The sequence below is a fragment of the Jaculus jaculus genome, chromosome 12 (genome assembly GCF_020740685.1).
Source record: "Jaculus jaculus isolate mJacJac1 chromosome 12, mJacJac1.mat.Y.cur, whole genome shotgun sequence".
Taxonomy (NCBI): domain Eukaryota; kingdom Metazoa; phylum Chordata; class Mammalia; order Rodentia; family Dipodidae; genus Jaculus; species Jaculus jaculus.
The window spans coordinates 55,794,203-55,814,935 of NC_059113.1; the positions used below are offsets into that span (position 1 = coordinate 55,794,203).

The 20,733-nt window shown below is 38.1% G+C and overlaps 1 protein-coding gene across 1 annotated transcript in view; it reads left to right on the top strand.

Moving 5' to 3' along the window:
* The window catches only part of LOC101613773 (phospholipid-transporting ATPase ABCA3-like), a 196,412-nt gene that overhangs the window by 21,176 nt on the left and 154,503 nt on the right, over nt 1-20,733 (top strand). The window contains exons 5-9 of the mRNA XM_045130610.1: nt 2,818-3,077; nt 10,631-10,747; nt 11,061-11,178; nt 13,003-13,176; nt 17,555-17,736. Of these exons, the coding sequence (XP_044986545.1) occupies nt 2,818-3,077; nt 10,631-10,747; nt 11,061-11,178; nt 13,003-13,176; nt 17,555-17,736 (851 nt within the window). The remainder of the gene's footprint in view (nt 1-2,817; nt 3,078-10,630; nt 10,748-11,060; nt 11,179-13,002; nt 13,177-17,554; nt 17,737-20,733) is intronic.

Genomic DNA, 20,733 nt, shown 5'->3' on the forward strand with positions numbered 1-20,733 from the left:
ATTCAAGAGTATTCAAACCATAGCAGCCAGTTAAATCAGGTAAGCAATGTGAGAAGATTAGAGCAGAATGTGATCAATGAATTTTAAACACAGTATCTGCCCTCATCAGGTTTTAAGTATACACTACAGTATTGTTAACTGTAAATACACTATGTCAGCAGATGTTTAGATTTTTTTCTCACATATAGCTAAAAAACTGTATGCTCATTAAACAGAATCTCCCATTTACCTCTCTTACCAACACCTGAAAACCACCATTATGTTCTTTCTTTGAGCTTTACTATTGCAGACTGCCTGTGAGTGAAAGCATGCATAGTTACTTTTTTTGTTTTTTTGGGTTACTTCACTTAACATGACAGGATTTCTTTTTAAAGGCTGAATAACATATTAATATTTGATTATCAAGTTATTAATGCTAAATATATTAATTATTGTCATTGATATATAATAATGTATATCACATACTCTTTACCTTTTCATCTATTGATGTACGTTTAAGCTGCTTTCATGTGTTGGCTGACATGAATAATGCTACAATGAATATAGGTATAAAAGTATTTCTTAGAGATAATATTTTCAAATCCTTTGTATATAAATCAAGAAGTGAGACTGCTAAAACATAGTAATTTTTGACTTGAGGAATCTTAATGGTCTTCCACAGTTGCCACAGTATAGAGCCTTCCTAGAAATGTGCCCTAGTTTCTCCATATCCTCACCAAATCTTCCCTCCTTCACTTTTTGTTGTTGATGGAGAATAATCTCATGGGTGTGAAGATACCTCACTGTGGTTTTGATTTGCAATTCCCTGAGGATTAGTGGTGTGGAGCATCTTTTTATATGTTTGTTGGGACTTATACACTTTTTTTTTTTGAGGCAGGTCCAACAGACTGTCCCCTCTTTTTTTGAGAGACAGAGTGAAAGAGAGAATTGGCGTGCCAGGGCTTCCAGCCACTGCAGTTGAACTCCAGATGCTTGTGCCCCCTTGTGCATGTGTTTCATTGCACACTTGTATCACCATGTGGGACTTGTATATTTTCTCTTGAGGAAACACATGTCTGTTGCTTACTTTTCAAATTCCTGAGATACCAAGTTGTATGTCTTATGCTTACATGCACACTATTTTCTCTTAATCTGTAGGTTTGTTTTTTTTTTTTTGGTTTTTCGAGGTAGGGTCTTACTCTAGTGCAGGCTGACCTGGAAATCACTGTGGAGTCTCAGGGTGGCTTTGAACTTATGGCAATCCTCTGACCTCTGCCTCCCGAGTGCTGGGATTAAAGGTGTATGCCACCATGCCCAGCTGTAGGTTGATTTTTTAAGGAAATAGTTTATATTTATTCATTTATTTATTTGACAGAGAAAGAGGGAGAGAGAGAGAGTGGGTGTGCCAGGGCCTCCAGCCATTGCAAACAAACTCTAGATGTATGTGCCCCCTTGTGCATATGGCTAATGTGGGTCTTGGGGAATTGAACTTGGGTCCTTTGGCTTTGCAGGCAAACACCTTTATTGCTAAGCCATCCCTCCAGTCCTTGTAGGTTGATTTTTTTAATAAGAAAGAAAGAGAGAGAGAGAGAGAGAGAGAGAGAATTAGCATGCCAAGGTCTCTAGCCACTGCAAGCAAACTCCAGATATATGCTCCACCTTGTGTGCATGTGTCAACTTGTGCATCTGGCATACATAATTTCTGGGAAAGTTGAACCTGGGTTCTTAAGCTTCTCAGGCAAGCAGCTTAACCACTACACCATTTCTTCAGCTCTGTAGGTTCATTTTTGCTATGTTGATTATTTACTTTGCTTTTGAATCCTATGTGTTAGTGTTTAACTGCCTATGTTTTGACATCATATTCAGAAAATCATTAGTACTATGTGTGAGGACTCTTAGCTTTGTTCTTCTTTCTCTAAATTATTTTTGTAATTTAGGGTTTTTTGAGATTCTATATAGACTTTAGGATGTTATTTTTAGTTTCTGCTTAGTGATTTCATTGAATCTGTAGTATCTATGAGTAATCATAGATCTTTAAACACTATTAATTTTTCCAGCCTATATAAATATAGGACATCTTTACACTTATTTGTGTCTGCTTTAATTTCATTTTGCAACATTTTGTAGTTTTTGTCTATTGTTTTTTTTTTATCTCCTTAGTTATGTTTGCATTTATTTTATTCTTTTTGAAGCTATTGTAAATGGAAATTTATCTCTCCTTGTCTTGAGTTTCTTTTCTGCTTCATATGTTCAGTGTGTGGAAGTGTTTCAGTCAATTCCAGGGTGGTACAACAAAATTCTACATTGGAGCTAGGATAAGAATCTAAACACCAGCAGATCCAAAATCTCTGGGAAGGGCTAGCTCTTGGCATTCAGAGAACAAAACTTTGTGCTGGAGGTGATAATGGCTGTGTAAAAGGCAAAAAGGGCCAGGACACTCCCTACAGTGTCCTTTGTAAGAGCTGTGATTCTGTTCATGAGGGCAGAACATCCATGATTCAATCGCTTCTAGAAGGACCTGGCTCTTAAAACTGTCACATTGTGAATTAAATCCAACATGGGAGGGATATTTGCACTGAATATTTTCATGAATGCTCATGTAATTTAGCTGATAAAATTACAAAAAAAAATGCTACCACTTTAAGAGTATCTTAGCTTTGAAAAAATGGTGCTAAGGTTTCATAGTATTTATTATGCGCCTCAGATGCCACAGAGGTATTTGTGAAATTGTTTTGTTCTCTGAGCTAAAAACTTTGAATTACCTGAATTTCCAACTTCATTTTTCTGGATGTTTCTTACAATCCCAAACTTTATGATCTTCACTTTTTTTCCACTTAGGGTACTTCAAAGAAGGGTTCCTTTTTGTGCAGCACTCATTAGATAAGGCCATCATGGCATATCATAGTGGCTCAGCTGCAGAAAACATGTTTGCCAACACCAGTGTTTTTGGTAGGAGATTTCCATACCCTGATTATTATGATGATATTTTTTTGTGGGTTTTCATCTTTATGTTTCCTTGGACAATTTTATTTACATTTACTCAAATGGAACTTGTCATTGTTGGGACCATTATGTTGGAAAAAGAAAAGAGACTAAAGGTAAGTTCATTTTCTTCATAATATTTTTGGCCAGTAGAATAAATGTGTTTGAAGGGTTAAGTGAGTTCTGCACAGTTAGCATAGATAAATGTATTTCAGTAGCAGCATGAAAAAAATGGACTGGTGGTGTGCACTGTCCTGTTTATTAATTTCCTGATGTTTTTGTTATATGTGCTTTTCTGTTTCTTTTTAACCACTTAAAATTGCAAAATCTGTTGCTAGCTCTCAGAATACACAAACATGGTCTGTTGGCTGGACGGGTCCATGAGACATTGTTTGCTGCAGTTTGACCATGAAGGCAAGACTAATGACAAAGAATGGAATTATTGCATACCATGAGAAAATGCAAGAAGGGACTAAGCTAAGGTGGTTTCATATGTAGGGATAGCGAGTAAAGTGTTATACATTCAGGAGATACCAATCAGTGGAAATAGTATGTACACAGTGATGTTGCATTTTGGAATTTTTTCACACACTTCTTTTATGGACTTACCTGGCTGTTCTTCAGGTGTTTGAAGGCCTGATTGTTAAGTAATGTTCAGGTTCAGTAAGTCTCCTGTTTTTTGAAGAGACAGTGGTACTTAGGGTTAATAAGCCAAATTTCAATGGGGAGAAAAATCATTCTCTTCCTCAGTGGTTGTGAGAATGAAATTGTCTACTAAGCCACCCTCTCTTATCAGCATAGTATAGTTTCAGGAGTCCTGCCATTACCTGCCTATAATATTTGGGTAAGTTTCTGAAGCTTTCTAGGCTATAAAATGGAGATAATGGTATTTCTACCGTGAAAAAAACCCCTCATTCCCCTTTCCAATCACCAATGTTTCTTTCTTGCCCAAAGGTAATCACTATTTTAACTTTTAAAAACGTACATTTGTGATGGCTCAGTTTTGAGCATTATTTAAATAGAATCATGCAATAGCTGGATTTTTTGCATTTGTTTGGGTCATTCACATTATTACATGTAGCTGTAGTTTTGTCGCTGTGTAGTTAATAAGTTTTATAAACATATCATAGTTTGTTACTCTACTGTTGCTGGACATATTACTGTTTGAGTAGAGCATATGGTATATTACAATAACACAGATCCCATATATTATTATCTGAATTGCCCCAATGTTAATCTATTACATAATAACCTAACTATGGGAACCAAAAAATAGTTTGGGGTAAATTCTGCCCAGCATAGCATTCCTAGTTGGCTGAGGGTTACTTATTCAATTTGAATAGAAATCACAAATAGGCAAAGTGAAGCTTCCTTTGTGTGAGCAGCTCTGGGTTTGAAGTGCCAGCAGTCCTTAGCCTACCAGTATTACAGCAGCACACAGTTTGACCACCAGTGGCTCTCAGCCTTGAGTGTAACCCTGCACCCCTTGAGTACCAGCAGCTCTGCTTCTGGTAGTACATACTACCAACTCTTAGCTACTCTCGGAACCTCCTTAGCAGTTTGATTAGGGGCTCCTACTACTCTGTGGAGTTCTTACTATAGCCAGAGCTGGCAGTTTGTCTAAGGACCTTTGCAACTTTCGACCTTCCACAGCTCTCCATTTCTGCAACTCATGGATGCTCTACAGAGGTTTTTCAGCAGCCCTCTGACTACTAGACATATTCAGGGCTATCAGGCCATGGTATTATCTGCTCATAGTGTAGCCACTCAGCCCACTCAACCCAAAAGGAAAATCACAAGGGAGCAATAAATCTTATGGATTTATTGTGTCCTAGGCTGTAGTGTAGAGTGGGCAGCACCCAGGAAAGAGGTCCCAGGCATATTCTATGACAGTGTAGCCCCCCCAAAAAAGGCAAGGCCACACCCGCGAATGCTTTTGTCTACTAACCTTCTATTTAGTCATACCCAGCAAGCATAGGATGGTCTTACCTGTTCTGGCTCTCGTGGGTGGGGGAAGTTCTTGAAGACTGGATTGGGAGATCGGCAAAATGGGCAGAGCATGTGTAGCAGCTGTGGGGTGAGTTTATTTGGGTGGTTAGGGTGACTCAAGCTATCGAGGTAAAGTGGCTGTCAGAGCCATGGCCACTAGAACAGAAATGGTGATTTCCATGGCAGCCGTCATAGCAGTGGCAGTTTTGTGGCAGTTGCCATGGTGTTTTGGGATGTCTGCAGCTGGATCAAGTGTTTCTGAAAGGCCAGGGGTGGTCATGTCTGTCAGCTGTTGTGATGACGGCCAGGCCAGAGCACCTGATAAGAAGGTGTTCAGTTGTTCAACACACAGCTCTGTGGCTTAGAAAAAGATGTCAGAGCTGAAGTTGTGCTCCCCTCCTCCTCACTCTGATAGTACTTTAGAAGGCAGGCCAGAAACTTTTATATGTATACTGTTGGGAATGTGAATTAGTGAATCTTCTATGTAAGTAAGTATAGAGGTTCCTCATAAAACTAAAAATAGAACTAACCACTCTTGGCTATATACCTAGGTGAATAAAAGTCAGTTTATTGTGGAATAACCTGAATATCCATGCTTATTGTGGCACTGTTCACCACAGGTAAGGTGTGGAATCAGCCTTCGTGCCTATTTGTGGATGAATGAATAAAAAAAACTCTGAAAAAAATATATGATAGAGAGATGGATAGAGTGTGTTATTCAGCCACAAAGAGGAACGACATTATGTTCTTTGCATGACAGTGCAAAGGATGGAAGTGGAAATCATCATTTTGACAAAAGAAGTCAGATAGAAAGGCAAAATAGCATGTTTTCTGTCATATACAGAATCTAGATTATTTTTTCTTTCTTAGTTATGCAGAATCTAGATTTTTAAAGAAGACATGAAGTAGAAGGGAGACTACTTGGGAAAGAGTCAAAGGAAAGAAAGAATAGGAACAAGAGAACATAATGAGGGAATTATAGCACTTTGAATATGAACAAATACATTTATGTGAAGGTATGAAAATGTCTCAGTGAAACCCATTATTTTGTATATATATTTTTAGCTTTATTTTATTTATTTATTTGAGAGAGAGAAAGAAGCAGAGAGAGGGCTGGAGAGATGGCTTAGCAGTTAAGCGCTTGCCTGTGAAGCCTAAGGATCCTGGTTCGAGGCTCGACTCCCCAGGTCCCACGTTAGCCAGATGCACAAGGGGACGCATGCGTCTGGAGTTCGTTTGCAGTGGCTGGAGGCCCTGGTGCACCCATTCTCTCTATCTCTCTCTATCTGCCTCTTTCTCTCTCTGTTGGTTGCTCTCAAATAAATAAATGAAAATAAACAAAAAAAATTTAAAAAAAGAAGCAGAGAGAGGGAGAGAGGGAGAATGGGTGCACCAAAGCCCCCAGCCACTGCAAACGAACTCAAGACACAATCACCCCCTTGTGCAGGTGGCTTACATGGGTCTTGGAGAATTGAACCAAGGACCTTTGGCTTTTCAGGCAAATGCCCTAACTGCTAAGCTCTCTCTCAAGCCCCTTGTATATTTAATATACTTTAATAATAAAGCAATGTAAAATCCATCTCAAGTATTTTTATATCTTACATATCTCCATTTGACCTTTTCAGTTTTCCTGTAGCTTACTGAACAGATACAGTAATAATTTCTAATGTCCCTATCTCCTACTTTTATGTTACATATTTTGTTTTCATTATAGGTCATTGTTTTTCTTTGCATACCTTTTATATTATTTATCAACACATACTATTACCATAATTTATTAGCTTAAAATGACAGTATACATTACTCATCTCACACCTTTTTTGTGTTGGATTCAGGCACCACTGTGTGGTTTTGTGAAAAGGTTTCAGCTAGGGTTTTGATTGCATGAGAACTTCACTGGAAGAAGAATCACTTCTGAGTTCTTAAGACTGTTGGAAAAATAAGTTCCTTAAAGTTGTAAGACTGAGCATGTTCATGTCTTTCTTGCTATTGGCCAGGGACTATCCTTAATAACCCTCCATGCAGGCATACATGTAAAATGACCAACAGTAGCATCAAATAAAGCAGAGTCTCAAAGCCCAACAGGACCATTGTCCTAGTAACATAATTACACAGATGACATCTCATCACTCTTGCCACAGTCCATTGGTTAAATCAAGTTGCAGGACCCACTCACACTCAAGGGGACATGATCAAATATGACTGTGAACACCAGAAGGCAGAAGTGATGGGGGAGACTGTTTATGGCACAGGATAGATTTTAATGTAATGTCACATACTGCAGTGTTTACCTTTGCTGTATCCTTGATAATTTTGTGTTCCTTCATTTTTTAGCTTTATTTTGAGACCTAGTTGTGTATCTTGGAAACAATTTATCCTTTCAAAGATATTTTGCTGTGCTGTGGATTGAACTCAGGGTCTTGCATATGCCAGTGAATTGCACTAACATTGACCTTTCCAATCCTTGGGTTTTGGAGACAAGGCCTCAAGCTAGCTCAAGCTAGCCTTGAATGCACCTAATAGCATAGAATGGCCTCAAATTCATGATCCTCTTGTTTGTGCTTCTTTAATTCTGAGATTATGTGCATATAACATTCACATACCCATTTCTTTGTAAATATCTGTTAGCTGAGACTAGAATAGCATTTATTCTAGGCAGCACTCAGTTTGGGGCAGTTTTGTTTTGTTTTGTTTTGTTTTGTCTTGTTTTTTGTTATTCCCCTAAGGAACATTTGGCAATGTGCAGGGACAACTCCTGCCTAGACAGTTTTTACTTCCTCTTGTGGGTAGAGGCCAGTGATGCGGTTAAATAGCCTACTATAATGAACATCTACTCTGTCAACTATATCAGCATTGACCAACTTGCATATACATAAAGCACTAAGGACAATGTTTACATTGAATATGTTCTCAGTGATATTGAAGCTGAGAAACCCTGTTAGGCCCACTGCATTTGATCCAGTACTAACCCAACATCTTTGCAAGTAATATTCCTTTGACTATGAATTATAGGCTTTTATACTCTACTAGTGGAAGTTGAAATCTTTTTTTCTTCCTGTTTGAGCTTCTGGTATTTTTACCTCTAAATACTTCAGGTAGTTCTGGTTCTGGAGAATTGCCTGAGTATTAAGCTGGAGATGCTGGGCACAGCATGTAAAGATGTCTGATTTTGTGAGACTGTGCCCTCTATTGTTTTATCCTGGACACTCCAGCTACTTTTCCATCTCTGAGTTTACTGCACTGTCTCCTCCCCTCAAAGCAATCACTAGGCTTTGGGTTAGTTTCCAATTAGCTAGGCAACCACTAGGAATTAGCTACGCAATAGTAGCTTCTCTTTGCTTTTTTCTCTTATTTTGTCTAAGAAACAAAAGTGCTTTCACTGCTTTGCTACCTAGCCAAATGCACATTTTTATCTGTAGGTTTGAACCTAATCTAGAGTCTTGACCATTTGCATGCACTATTAAGGAGTTTAGATTATTGTCCAACACATGGAAAAGAACTATCCCTGTCTCTGCATACCTCTTTACTGTGTCCAAAAACATGACAGAAGAAAAAGGTTTAAATTGGCCCATGGTTTCAGAGTTGTTTAGTTTATCATGGATCATGGTGTGGATGATGTTGGGGGTAGAAGAGTTGATTTTATGGCAGATAGGTTTCAGGGGAGGGGATGGGAATAAAAGACAAGAGAAAAGGAGGAAGAGAAAAGATTCTGGGTACAAGGTATGTCTCTAGGTCATATCCCCAGTTTCCAGCTTCCTTCAGCTCTGCTTACTTCCTACTGTTCATCACTTCCCAACAATGCTGTCATGTTATGAATCCATCCAGGCATTAATCCACTCATTAGGTAAGAGTTCCATGATATAATTGTCTCTGGACACACGCCACAGTCATACCAGGAGGTATATATACCTCACTAATCTTCTAGATTTTTTTTCCATTTAATCAATTAGATTATTAAAGTTAACAGCCTGGTTGGAAAATTGCTTTCTCTTCCTGTCCATCATGAAGCTACATGGCAACATTATGTAAGTACATTTCTCCTAATACATTTTTTAGACTGGACTTCATTGGTGGTTAGGACCCCTTTATAGGAGCTCCCTTGTTGTTGATTTTTGGTGACTCTAGTCACAGTTCAATTGGGACAAAACACAATTACTTAACTTACCTCATTTGTCTCTCTTTTCTAAGTCTTTAATTGTGGTCTCCATGTCTTGAAAGTAAATTTCACTTTTTTTTTTTTTTTCGAGGTAGGGTCTCACTCTAGCCCAGGCTGACCTGGAATTCACTATGTAGTCTCAGGGAGGCCTCGAACTCACGGTGGCCCTCCTACCTCTGCCTCCCAAATGCTGGGATTAAAGGCATGTGCCACCATACCCGGCAAATTTCATATTTTTATATATTTCTCAAATCCCTCCTTAAATAAACATGAATATGTTTTAAAGAATTTTAAAGATTTTTTCCAACATTTTTTTGGTATTTTAATTTTTCAAGATTTTAAACTTTATAGATTTTGATGTTTTAGGATTAAGTCTCTTAGGAAACTCCCCAAACATAAGAAAGTGTAAAGAATCATCCAACTAATATGACAATGAGACTTCCATATTAAGACCCAGCAAAATCATGATGATGGTAATCAGTAGTCAAGGCTTTAATCAGTCACTCAAAATTGAAAGACTGACCAAAAGAGAAGAATTTTCAATTTAATTTGGTCTAAAGTTCTCTATATATGGAGCATACTGTACATATCCCTGTATTAAAAAACTGCATTCTGACTTGAATATACTCTTGTACCAAGTACCTGAATTTTGGACAATCATAGCTGCTGAGCTCTTGGCTGATCAGAATTGCTCAGACATGTCCAAATAAAAAAATAAGGAAATAATTCTGTATGCCTTTCCTTTCTCACTTTCTTTCCTCCTTTCTCCTTTCTTTCCTTCCTTCCTTCTTTCTTATTCTTTTTTTTTTTATTTTTGTCTATAATCCTGCCTGTTCACATTGCTCTGTGACTAGGTAGAGCTCTATGAATCTTCACTAGTTCAGGCTTTACCCCAATTCATGAACCATTGTTTTTCTTAAATAAACTCTGCTAAGTAGAATTTGTCTTAACATTTTTTCTTATCACTGGTAACCAGGGGAAAAGACACTAGAGACAGTGTGATAGAGGTGGCAAAGCAGGAAACAAGGAGTTCTTCTGTGTAATTTTATAGAAGTGCAGAAGAATCAGTGAATTAGGTTCAGATCAACTGTAGGATTAAATTACCTTAAACAATGTTGCAGTGAATATACAATGTAGTGGGCTAGATGGACTCACTGGCTACAATTTGCCTATAATGGAATTAAAGTGCATTTACCTTTTGGGTTTATTGCTTACTGGAAGCAGATCATAATGAAAAGAAAGGTAATTTTTTTAAGTTTTAATTTTTAAAGTTTTTCTGTGTCAGAACTAGAATTGGTAAGCTGGGGAAAAGCTGTCAAACCAATAGTTAGGAGTTGAAATCATAGCACTTGCTAAATGAATAGCTTTAATTGGGTCACTTGACTTTCAGGAGCTATTATTTCTTGAATTATAAATGGGGTCGATGACATTTAACCTACGTAGGTTGTTGTGGGAACTAAATCAGATAATATGTGCAAATCCATTTTGAAATCTACAAGCTGGTTTGTGGTGATTCTTTTGCAGGAGTACCAGCTCATGGTAGGACTCAGTAGTACTATGCTCTGGGTTTCGTATTTCATCACATTCCTATTGATGTATTTAATCATCATCTGTTTGCTGTGTGTGATTTTATTTCTCGAAGTAAGTATTCATTTGAATGTAGTGTGCTGTAATGAAACTTTAAAAGGAATAAAAAATGATAGTGTGGGCAGAGTGTGTTTAGTTTTCAGAAGAGTAAATGTGTTTTCACAGCTTCCATTATGAAAGTTAAGTGTGATAAATCTTCTAGGACTGTTTTTAAGTCCTAGGACAGCTTTTCTGTGAAAATCATTTCTACTTCCCTGAGCAGTGTGACCTGCTTTAGTAGGGCCAAAATGTATGCTGTTCTCCTTTGCCCCTTTGTTTTTTCCTTGCCACTTCATAGATGACTGAATTGGTTTCCTTTGTTTGCTAGATTGTACAAGAGAGGGTCCTTCAACACAGTGATCCGACATTGGTTGCTGCATATTTCATGTGTTTTGCCATCTCCTCAGTGTCCCTGGGCTTTATGACTAGCACATTCTTTAATAAAGGTGAGTTAAGATTCTTTTCATGAAAGAGTCTCAGTGTTCTCACTAAGAATTTATTTGGGAGCTCCTTTTAAGCTCCAGTTGCATATACATATATATATTGCCTCTGCCTAAATTCAAACTAAATAGATATTATATGTATATTAAATGATTTAAGAGGCAACATAAAGACCTTAGAATTAATGTAGGCCATATTAGAAAAGAGGACAACAGTTGAGATAACATTATATGTGAACTGAAATAGGTTCATAGAAGGAAAGCAAGTTTTTATGTTTTAAATTTATCTAAATATAGATTATATGAGGACATCAGTGAATGTAAACATTATCACAATCCTTGTTTTTTTTTTTTAAAAACAAGATCTCAATATGTAGCTCAACTTAGCCTTTTACTCACTGTGTAACCCAAGCTGACTTTGAACTCCCCAATCCCCCTGCCTCATCCTCCTGAGTGCTTAAGATTACAGGTAGGTGTTGCAATTAACTTCTCACTTCTGTGACAAAATACACAACCAAAAACAATGTATGAAGGGAAAGGGTTTATTTTGATTTACAGTCTCAAGGAACAGTTTCATTATCACATAGCAGAGTGAAGGTTGGGCATTCCCTCTTACCACAGCCTCTGGAAGGAAGGAAGCAGCAAGGGAATGAGCTAGCTCTGGCAAGGAGGGCTTGGACTATAGCACCTCAAGGCCCATCCCAAGTGGCATACCTCTTCTAGCAGGGATCCACCTCCCAAGTCTCCACCAGCTGGGAGTTGAGTAAGAGGCTTAATCACACACACATGAGGCTATAGGAGATGTTTTACACTCTGCCACAACAGGGGAGTACCCTGAGGCCTAGCTTGCTTCAGACCTGAGAAAGCATTCATCTTGTTCCCATTACAAATAGACATTAATATGTTGATGCTCACATCATGGTAGGAACCATGGAATTGAAAAAGCCCTTGATTCATGACTCTCAAGCAAAACCAAGAGGAAGAAGAGAGATCATGAGCCCAGTAACTCCTCCACAGTCATGTTCCCAATGGTAGCTCCCTCCCACTAGACTTCCCCTTATAAAGGTTCTGCCACTTCATTAGTACCAAGCTAGAGGCTAAGCTTTTAAGACATGTGCCTTGGGTGATATTTTAGGTCCAAGTTGTAGTATTTCAAATATCATAAGTAAAGTTGGAAGTGTATGTAGAAACACTGTCAGGTTTTCCCTTTTTTCTCTACTGAAGTTAAAAAATGAATGGCAGTGGTATAGGTAGATTCATATAATGTAAATACTTGTGTTGTATCTCTTGTTTGTTAGTCCGAGTAGCTGTAGACAAAAATGAAAAATGAATTATTTTTAATCATAATAATGTCTTTTATATTATTACTTTTTAAATTAAAAATATTTTATTTTTATTTATTTGACAGAGAACGAGGGAGAGACAGAGAGAGAAAGAGATAGAGAGAGAGAGAGAGTGGGTGCACCAGGGCCTCCAGCCACTGCAAATGAACTCCAGACGCATGTGCTCCCTTATGCATCTGGCTAATGTGGGTCCTGGGGAATCGAACCAAGGTCCTTGGCTTTGCAGGCAAACACCTTCACTGCTAAGTCATCCCTTCAGCCCCATTATTTCTTTTTTGAAGGAGGATAAATTTCAGTAATTTCTTCCTCATACTATGCAGTCACTTAAGCCAAAATATTTATTGACTACTTATTCCATGTTAGGCAGTATGCTAGATGCCAGCAATACTGTGAAGAGAACGACTTTCCTTCCTTTGTATAGCCTGTGTGCTCTTCACCCTGTTTGTAGTTTGTGTTGACTAACTGCATTTTTCTTCTTACTTTTCAGCTTCTTTGGCTATTTCAGTTTCAGGTTTCCTCCATTTTCTCACTTTCTTTCCATATTTAGTCGTATATGGATGGTATACCCAGATAAGCTTCAGTGGGAAGCTGGCTTTGTGTCTCATTACAAATACTGCATTAGCTTTTGGGACTGACTTGATATGTAAGATGGAAATGAAGGGTGAGTCTTTTTTGTTTGCTTGTTTTTTTGAGGGAACATCTCGCTTTAGCATACGCTGACCTGGAATTCACTATGTAGCCTTGGGTTGGCTTCAAACTCACAGCAGTCCTCCTACCTCTGCCTCCTGAGTGCTGGAATCAGTGTGCCTTGTCATGCCCAGCTGTAGTAAGTCTTTTCTCTGTAAAATTAACTTTGATAACTTGAGTCATAGAAAGAAAAGGCAGGAGATAGAGGATTGATGGTGGGACTATAAGGAAATTGAGATTTTAGTTTTTATTCTCTATTTTCTTTCACCATGGAAATTGTGTATATATCTGTTCAGAGTATTTATATACATATACATTTAAATATAAACAAATATAGGTAAAAATTGATATTGATGTTTGTATGCATACATATATCCATATTTTATCTAGATTAGTGTTCTGAGAGTAATTGTGTTTCCCTCACTGAGGTGATCTCATCTATGGGTTTACCTAGAGGACTGCATTTGATTGGGAAGTACCCTCTAGATCTAGTCTGTTGAGTTTATGAAAGGGTTGTTGGATATTATAAAACACCCATTCTCCATAAAGCAGGACTGATCATATGTTTCACTAATGTGATGAACTTTGATTTTCATATATTGAATCTCCATTTCAATCTGAGATAATTGTCACTTGGTCATGGCATCCCTTTCCTCTAGGTTATCTAATTTGTTGGCATTCAGGAATTCATAGAATCCCTTTAAACCTTTGTTACTTCTGAAATACCCATGATAGTTCCCAATTTCATCCTCATTTTCACAGTTTGATCCCTTAGCTCTTCATTTTCTAGTCAGTTTGTAGCTATATGTTGTACATTTTGAAGACCTTTATGAAAAACTAGCTTTGAGGATTTTCTTACTGTACTTTATTTCATTGTTGCTTTGTTCTCTTGTTTGGTGTTAGATTTCTCTTCTTTTTCTTTTTGTTGCTTCTATATTTCTGAGACAGGGTTTCACTCTATCCCAAGTTGGCCTTGAACTTATTATGTGGTCCAGACTGCCCTTGAACTTGTATCCTTTCTCCTGTTTCAATGATCCTCTTGCCACAGCATGCAATCTTTTAGGTAGGAGGTTATATTATCAATTTGAGATCTCTTTTTAAAATGTATGTATTTGAGCTGTATTTCTCTATGCTCATATTTTTGCTTTCATAAATTTTGTAGGTATTTTGTTTTTATTTACCTTATAGTGCTTTATAAGTTTTCTTATGATTTATTTGACACATTTACAAAACAATTTGTTGGAGTTTTGATAGGTGCAAGCAATTAAATACAACCAAATCCATGGGCCTCTTTGAGAAGAATTAGGATTTAATTGTAGAAAGTCTACTGATTGGTAACACATTATGTTTGTTTATATGCATATGCTTTGCTTTTGTGTGTGTGTCTGTGTTTGAGGTTTTAGTGTGCATGTAGGTGCATGTGGAAGCCAAAAGATAATCACAAAAATTGTTCTTCAAGAATGCTGTTAATGAGGCTGGAGAGAAGGTTTAGCGGTTAAGCGCTTGCCTGTGTAGCCTAAGGACCCCGCTTCAAGGCTCAACTCCCCAGGACCCACGTTAGCCAGATGCACAAGGGGGCGCACGCATCTGGAGTTCGTTTGCAGTGGCTGAAGGCCCTGGCGCACCCATTTTCTCTCTCTCTATCTACCTCTTTCTCTGTCTGTTGCTCTCAAATAAATTAATTAATTAATTAAAAAATAAAAAAAAAAGAATGCTGTTAACCTTTTTTTTTTTTTCTTTAAGACAAGTTTACTCAGTGCCCTGTAACTTTCCAGGTAGAGTAGGCTGGTTGGCCAGTGAGCATCAATAATCCACCTGCCTGTGCCTACCCAGTGCCAGGATTACAAAGACAGGCCACTACTTCTGGCTTTTTATTTTTAATTTTATTTTAAATTTATTTATTTGAGAGCGACAGACACAGAGAGAAAGACAGATGGAGGGAGGGAGAGAGAGAATGGGCGCACCAGGGCTTCCAGCCTCTGCAAACGAACTCCAGACGCGTGCGCCCCCTTGTGCATCTGGCTAACGTGGGACCTGGGGAACTGAGCCTCGAACCGGGGTCCTTAGGCTTCATAGGCAAGTGCTTAACCGCTAAGCCATCTCTCCAGCCCCTGGCTTTTTTTTTAAAGTGGGTTCTGGGAATCAAACTCAGCTGCTAATGCTTGAAATGCAAGCCCTTTATTAACTAAGTCATCTCCAGCCTAGCAGTGATATTCTTGCAAGACTTAAAGGACATCATTCCATGGGCTGGAGAAACGACTTAGTGGTTAAGGCATGCATGTGTGCTAATGCACCAGGTTTCTAACCCTGTAAATGAACTCCAGAAACATGTGCCACTTTGTATATCTGGCTTTATGTGGGTTATTGGGAATCAAACCTAGGCCAGTAGGCTGTGCAAGCAGGTGCTTTTAACTACTGAGCACTCTCCGCAGCCCAAACTCATATACATATATTTATATATATATATTTTTTTGTTTGTTTGTTTTTTTGTTTTTCAAGGTAGGGTCTCATTCTTGCTCAGGCTGGCCTGGAATTCACTATGTAGTTTCAGGTTGGCCTCAAACTCACAGTGGTCCTCCTACCTCTGCCTCCCAAGTGCTGGGATTAAAGGTGTGTGCCACCATGCCCAGCTCAAAACTCCTGTATCTTATCTTTCTTTACCAATTTTTCAGTTTTTGGGCTATTATTTTATTGAATAGGTTTTCTGTACTTTCAACCTGAAACTCTTCTACCATATCTCAAATCCATGGCCATTCCACCCTGAAGCATGCCTGAGTGCATAATCTCATCTGAAGACGTTTCAGAGACATTATGTGTTTTCTTCGCTATTTCTTGTTTTTCTTTATATCTGAATGTATTATTATTTTTTTAGACAAGCCCAATGGACTGGCCTTTTTTATGTGAGAGAGCAAGAGAGAGAGAGAGAAAGAGAGAGCGAGAGAATTGTTGCACTAGGGCCTCTAGTCACTCTAATCGAACTCCAGATGCATGTACCAGCTTTGTGCACATGTGCAACCTTGTACTCTGTTTCACCTTGTGCATTTGGCTTATGTAGGAACTAGAGGGTCAAACATGGGTCCTTGGGCTTCACAGGCAAGTGCCTTAACTGATAAGCCATCTCTCCAGCCCCAAATGCATTATTTTTGGATTTTCTTTATTTACTTACTTAATTTCAGGGTGCGTATATGGGCATTCTAGAGCCTCTTGTTGCTGCAAATGAATGCCAGACACATGTGCCACTTTGTTGTCTGGCTTTACATGGATGATGGGGGATTGAATTAAGGCCAGCAGGTTTTTCAAGAAAGTACCTTTAACTGCTGAGCCATCTCCCTAGCTGAATGTAATATTTTTAGAGTTATACTTAGGATCTGCTATTCTTTCTTTTACTTGATCTAATTTTGTTCATCTAATATAGTCTAGTTGGTCTAATTGTTAAAACAACTGACTTTTTAAGTAAATCTGTTTTATTAGCCTTTTCATTTCTGGGTTTTTCTTTGATCCTTTTTCAAAGTCTGTATCTTTACTGAGTTTCTCATTCATATCCTGAAGTGTCTTCTTTAATTCACTGAACTGTTTATTTTCATTCATTAAGTTGTTTCAAAATCATTCTGTTGAATTCTTTATCTGAAATGTAATCCACTTCAATTTTTTTGGAATCTAGGAAATTATGGACCTTAAGCTGTATCGTATTATTTTATGTTTTCATATCTTCCTATTTATGTATTAGATGAGTTAATTTGTTTTATTAACTTATATTTTTACTTGTTAGAGTAGAGGGTGACTTCTAAGTCCCATACTAGACTAGAAGCCCAAAGGTGAACCATCTTTGTTTTGGGATTTTTTTTTTTTTTTTTGAGACATGGTCTCACTCTATACCTGGCTGAACTGGAACTTACTCTGTAGTTTCAGGGTGGCCTTGAACTCATAATGATCCTTCTACTTTAGCTTCTCAAGTGCTGAGATTAAAGGTGTGTGTCATCATGCCTGGCTTATATTTTTTGTTACTTATTAGTATGCTCACAAATTTAGATATCTTCCTGGTTGTTTACATGTTATTGAATTGAGATTTGGACTGCTTTACAATTTATAGATCTGCTTAGTGCTTTAAGGCTTACGGGTTTCTGTGGTTGTTTTTTGTTTGTCACTGCTAACTTTTAGTTGGAATTGGTTATAAGGAAACTATCCTAACATTAGTATTTAATTCATTTTCCTTTAAGACAATCTAAACTTAAAGATGTCATCAAATAACAAGTAGTACCTATCACCAGAGAATACAGATGCATTTCTCCTTGTTTAGTCAGCTGGGTCCATCTTTAGACATCCAAACTAACTTATCTCTTATTATGTTTCAGGACAAGGTGCTCGGTGGGGTAATTTCTTCTCAAAAGTAAGCCCGGATGATGACTTAACTTTGGCCCATATTATGGCCATGTTTTTAATTAGTGCTTTCTTGTATGGTCTTGTGGCCTGGTATGTAGATGCTGTCTTTCCAGGGACCTATGGTATCCCCAAGCCGTGGAACTTTTTCTTGCAGGTGAGTTCTAATGCTTCTGTTATTTAGAGAAACCTTGGTCCTTATGTACAGCTTGCATAAGAGTAGGCATAGTTACCTTCAATACCCCTCCCCATTGTGATTGTGTTAGTCAGTTTGTCCTCAAAGCTTTGACAAGTACTGAGAGAAGCTGTTTAAAAGGAGGAAAACTTTATTCATACTTTTATCCATATTTATTCATAGTCCCATAGCCATGCCACTTTGTGAACAGGATGAGACAGAACATCTTTGTGTAGAGGTATGGTAGAACAGAGTTGCTCACCTCATTGCCCTGAGGAAAAAGAGTCAGAATGCCTGTATTTCCTCTTTTATACCCTCAGGGACCCTCGCATATTGGGAAATGCTGCACACATTTAGGGTGAGTTATTTTCTCTTTAGTTAATCCTCTCTGGAAATACCCTAACAGATGCACTCAGAAGTATGCTTTATTACAATGCCTTACCCTTACTGTACCATTTTCCCTTCTCAACTAAGCCATAATGAGTTAGATTGGTAACGTGTGATAGAATGAAATTTTGCCTGTAAGAAGTCCCATCCAAAAGAATAATATGTGGTGATGTCTACCTTAATAAGGAGGGGATAAATTATGCCTCATTATCTCTTTTTTAGTTTCTTTTTATTTATTTATTTAAGAGAGAGAGAGAGAGAAAGAAAGAAACAGAGAAGATGAGAGAGAGAAAAATAGAGAATGGGCATGCCAGGACCTCCAGCTGCTACAAAAAACCTTCAGATGCATGTGCCACCTTGTGCATCTGGCTTACATGGGTCCTGAGGAATGGAATCTAGATTCTTTTTTTCTTTTTTTGAGAAAGAGAGAGAATTGATGTGCCAGGGCCTCAGCCACTACAATCGAACTCCAGACACTTGTTCCACATAGTGGGCATGTATAACCTTGTGCTTGCATCTGGATTACATGGGACCTAGAGAGAGATTGAACATGGGTCCTTAGGCTTCACAGGCAAATGCCTTAATTGCTAAGCTATTTCTCCAACACCTGGACCTAGGTTATTTGTTTTGTAGGCAAGCACCTTCACTGCTAAGCCATCTTATCAGCCCTGGTTTTTTCTTTTTAATTAATATGATTGTTCATGTTTATGGAAAATAACATAATAACTTAATACACACCTATAATGAGTATTGATGAAATTGGGATAATTGGCAATTGTACCTTAGGCATTTATCATTTTGTTTTGAGAACTTGGAATGCTCTCTTGATTGCTTACAAGTATTTACTAGATTACCACTATAAGTTGTACTGACTTCACTATCTTGAAGAACAGTAGAACTTATTTTCTCCAATATACTTGTGTTTTATCCCTTCTGCGAACTCCTATTCGTGCCTCTAGTGACTGTATGCTAGTCTCTGTTTTTAGGAAGTCCACATGTGGTATTTGCCCTTCTGTGCATAGATTATTTAATTTAATAGTATACCCTCCAATAATGCTCATGTGATGACAAGTGACATAATGGATTTTTTTATAGATAAATAGCCATCCATTGAATATGTATACTATATTTTCTGTACCCATTCAGCCTTCAAATGAAGCTGTGATTGACTCCATGTCTTGGCTATTGTGTAGAGTGATGTAATAAACACAAGAGTAAAGATCTCTTGACATGCTAACTTCATTTTTCTTTGGATATTTATCTGGAGTGGGATTATGGGTCATGTGATAGTTTTATTTTTGTTCTTCTGAGGAAAATTTATATTATGTTCCATAATGGCTGCACAAATTTTGGGTGCCACCTATAGTGTGTGGTAGTTCCTCCTCTTCATCCTCACCAGAATGTGTCACTTTTGATCCTATAACAATAGCCATGTTATAAGAGCCTTGCTGCTTTGATTTTCTTCTCCCAGAATATTAATGATGGTTAGCATGTATTTTACATGGTGGCCCTTGGTGCTTCTTTTAGAAATGTTTAGTCATGTCTTTTACTGTTTTAAAATTATACTATTAATTTTTTCCCAATATTGAATTATTTGAGTTCCTTGTATATTCTGGAAATTTATGTCTTTTTGGATGAATAATTTGCAGATATTTTCTCCCATTCATCAGGTAATCTCTTACCATACTGATTATTATGTTTGCTCTACAGAAACTACTTAGCCTGGTATCATCCTGCCTGATTTTGTTTTTGTGCTTTGGGGATCTTATAAAAATTCTTGCTTAGGACTTCTGCTTAAGATGGTGGCATAAGAACCACGCCAAAGCAGCCTAGGGGAGAAAAAGCCAAAAAACAAAACAAAAAAACACAGCAAAATACATTCTTCTATTAAAAAGTGAGGTGTATAAGAAATTACCAAAGGAGACATAGAGGGAAGAGAAAGGAAGGGAGGAGGGTACTGAATAGGTTGATATTGTATATATGTAAGTACAATGATTGAGATGGGGAGGTAATATGATGGAGAATAGAATTGCAAAGGGGAAAGTGTGGGGCAGGGAGGGAATTAACATGGGATTTTTTTATAACCATGGAAAATGCTAATAAAAATTTAAAAAAAAAAAGAAAGAAATTACCAATGGCAACAGAGAAGTAGGAGAGATCCAGAGCACCCCACATAGGCAGGCAGAAGCAGCTTCAGCAGTAGCAAACCAGGTCCACAAGGCCACAGCTGCAAGGCTTGGCTTGAGGCACAGGAAAAGCCAGGTGAGGGGATTTTCCACTTACACCAGAGCTCTTTGCAAATTCAAGAAGGAAGAAGGAAGAAGCGCAGGGAACTACGGAAGAGCAGATCATGAGGTAGAGGATCACGTGGACCAGCGGGAGAACTAGAGCCACCATCCACAGCCTCCCCTCCCCACCACGAGCACAAGTGCCAGCAAGCACCAGAGACCAAGGGAAGGGAGCTCACAGCACCCAGCACTGGCAACTAGAGAAGCTATCCAATGACCCAAACAGCCTACTTGAACCCACAGTGCACCAAAGAGGGACCCAAGCAGGAGCACAGCATAACTGAGACCAAAATCATCCCAAAAG